At 43.9% G+C, this 2,542-nt stretch overlaps 1 protein-coding gene across 1 annotated transcript in view; it reads right to left on the reverse strand.

The window, feature by feature from the left end:
• Positions 1-64: 64 nt before the first annotated feature.
• The window catches only part of cunh8orf74 (chromosome unknown C8orf74 homolog), a 5,425-nt gene continuing 2,947 nt past the window's right edge, over positions 65-2,542 (reverse strand). The window contains 6 exon segments of the mRNA XM_024141106.2: positions 65-79; positions 346-428; positions 431-506; positions 1,053-1,155; positions 1,333-1,453; positions 1,592-1,781. Of these exon segments, the coding sequence (XP_023996874.2) occupies positions 65-79; positions 346-428; positions 431-506; positions 1,053-1,155; positions 1,333-1,453; positions 1,592-1,781 (588 nt within the window).

Below are 2,542 nucleotides of genomic sequence, written 5' to 3' on the forward strand. Positions count from 1 at the left end.
CAACGAGAGAGATAAGGCAGTCTCCCCATCAGCAGCTCTCCTCTGGCCCTCACAGTAGACCGCACTAGGTCTGCACCTCCTGGAGAAACAATACAACTTCATACAGCACACAGTGGTGGTGGTGCTGGTCAATCCATTTCAATTCAGTCAATTCAGGAAGTAAACTGAAAATCCAAATTCTAATTCCAAATTGATCTTATAGGAGACATTGAGGAAAATTGGAATTGAAATGGAAATTCAGTTTACTTTCTGAATTGACTGCATACAAAAAGAAATTGACCACAGCCTAGGGTGGTGATGGTGTGTGTGTCGGTGCGTGGATGCGTGTGTTTGGTGTGTGTGTACCTCTCTGTCGAGTCTGCCGTCATTTAATGTGTCCATTCTGACCTCTGACCCCTGTGGCCCTTCCTCCTCTCTGAGCCTCCGGGTTCCTCCCTCTTCTGTTGCTTGGCAACCTGTAGCAGGGCACACACACGCTGGCTCTCCCACGCACACTCATCATCACCCTGAGAGACAGAACACACTCATCATCACCTGAGAGACAGAACACACTCATCATCACCCTGAGAGACAGAACAGACTCATCATCACCCTGAGAGACAGACAGACTCATCATCACCCTGAGAGAGACACTCATCATCACCGAGAGACAGAACACACTCATCATCACCCTGAGAGACAGAAACAACTCATCATCACCCTGAGAGACAGAACACACTCATCATCACCCTGAGAGACAGAACACACCATCATCACCCTGAGAGACAGAACACACTCATCATCACCCTGAGAGACAGAACACACTCATCATCACCCTGAGAGACAGAAACACTCATCATCACCCTGAGAGACAGAACACACTCATCATCACCCTGAGAGACAGAACACACTCATCATCACCCTGAGACAGAACACACTCTCATCACCTGAGAGACGAACACACTCATCATCACCCTGAGAGACAGAACACACTATCGTCACCCTGAAATGGAATATAAATGCGTACATACACATGGACACATACACACCCACACACACACTTCCTGTATCACCTGTGCCAGGGGGAGAGGTGTTGGGGGCACATGAACCTCCAGGTGTTTCTGATTGATTGACCGGTGACTGGTCCCGCCCACCACAGCTTGTAGCAGTCGTTGACTAAACGTCAGACAGGAACAGAACTCTGTGATACTTACCATTACATCATAGTCGAAGAAAAAACATGACGCACACCCAGAGAAAATGATTTTATGTAGAGGTGCTGACTAACGGCGAATAAACTATAAGCTATGAAAAATAAAGAGAGTCGCACACTCTCAGTTATTTATTGGTTACCTAGTGACACAAGTGTCAGACAGGAAGTGGAAGACTGCTTTGTGGTGGGCAGGAGGTAGGTGGGGCAAACACTCTTTCAGCCAATCTGAAATTAGGGCTAGCACTCTGGGCGGGTCCAAATCTGGRGGAGATGAATGAATCCGCAAACTCAATATAAACGATTACATTATTTTATATTATATAAATGGAGCTGCACAGTCAATTTGAATTATTAATTTATAATATATATGTATAATAAAGACAATAGATAACTACTGACCAGCTAGCTGAGGGAACAGGTCTCTAGTCATCCCGGCCACTGCTCTCACAGCACTCCAGGCCAGGCCACGGTCGGCGGCGAACATGGCACACTCGTAAACAAACTGTTGAAAGGCGCTCTGCCATACAGCGTCCCCAGAGAACTCAGGCCACGAGAAGTGMCCGCTTAGCTGCTGCACACCCTCCTCTCTCTGACACACACAAGTTGAATAGTGAACAGAGTTCTGGAAACACATTTTATCTATATGAAGTCTGTATTTTACGGAAACTCACATACACTAAAGATTTACTATAGACTAGTTGATAATTGTTTAATGTCACTTCTTGGCTTGTATGATTCATAAACATATAATATAATATTATCTCAGGAAACCACACAAATCCTTTGTTTTAGGCAAACTACATGTTTTTGTTCATGGGTGTGAGGCGTTGTGCCCTGACTGGCCAATGACAATGTCATTTCTGGGCAATATTTCTGTCCAATTACTGAAACCTATTTTGTCTCAAAGAGCACTTCCTGGGACAAATATTATGTAGGTCTATAGCCTCTATAAAATGGACTTTTCCCAAGAAAAGAAGCATACATTAGGAGCGGTAAAAAATAAAGCACAGTATTAGGGGTTATAACTTATTGTTATTCTCTGAATGAACKCAAGCATAGATTGCTAACTTTCTTTTCTAATTTGGCACTCAGAAACTAAAGGCCATGAGTAACTTGATCAAAAATAATGGCACYGATTGGCCTATAGGTGGCGCTGTTATAGGTAATCTCACTTAAACCCTCATATCCGTCACCCCGTTTGACCTAAAGACTTGAAACGTTGAGTCTTTATTATGTCCTCCATTTTGGAAATGTTGGAAAACCTTCCTAAAGACTTGAAACGTTGAGTCTTTATTATGTCCTCCATTTTGGAAATGTTGGGGAAAACCTTCTCATGAACCATAAGAAGTA

Source organism: Salvelinus sp. IW2-2015, unplaced genomic scaffold, assembly GCF_002910315.2.
Source record: "Salvelinus sp. IW2-2015 unplaced genomic scaffold, ASM291031v2 Un_scaffold2401, whole genome shotgun sequence".
In the NCBI taxonomy this organism is placed as follows: domain Eukaryota; kingdom Metazoa; phylum Chordata; class Actinopteri; order Salmoniformes; family Salmonidae; genus Salvelinus; species Salvelinus sp. IW2-2015.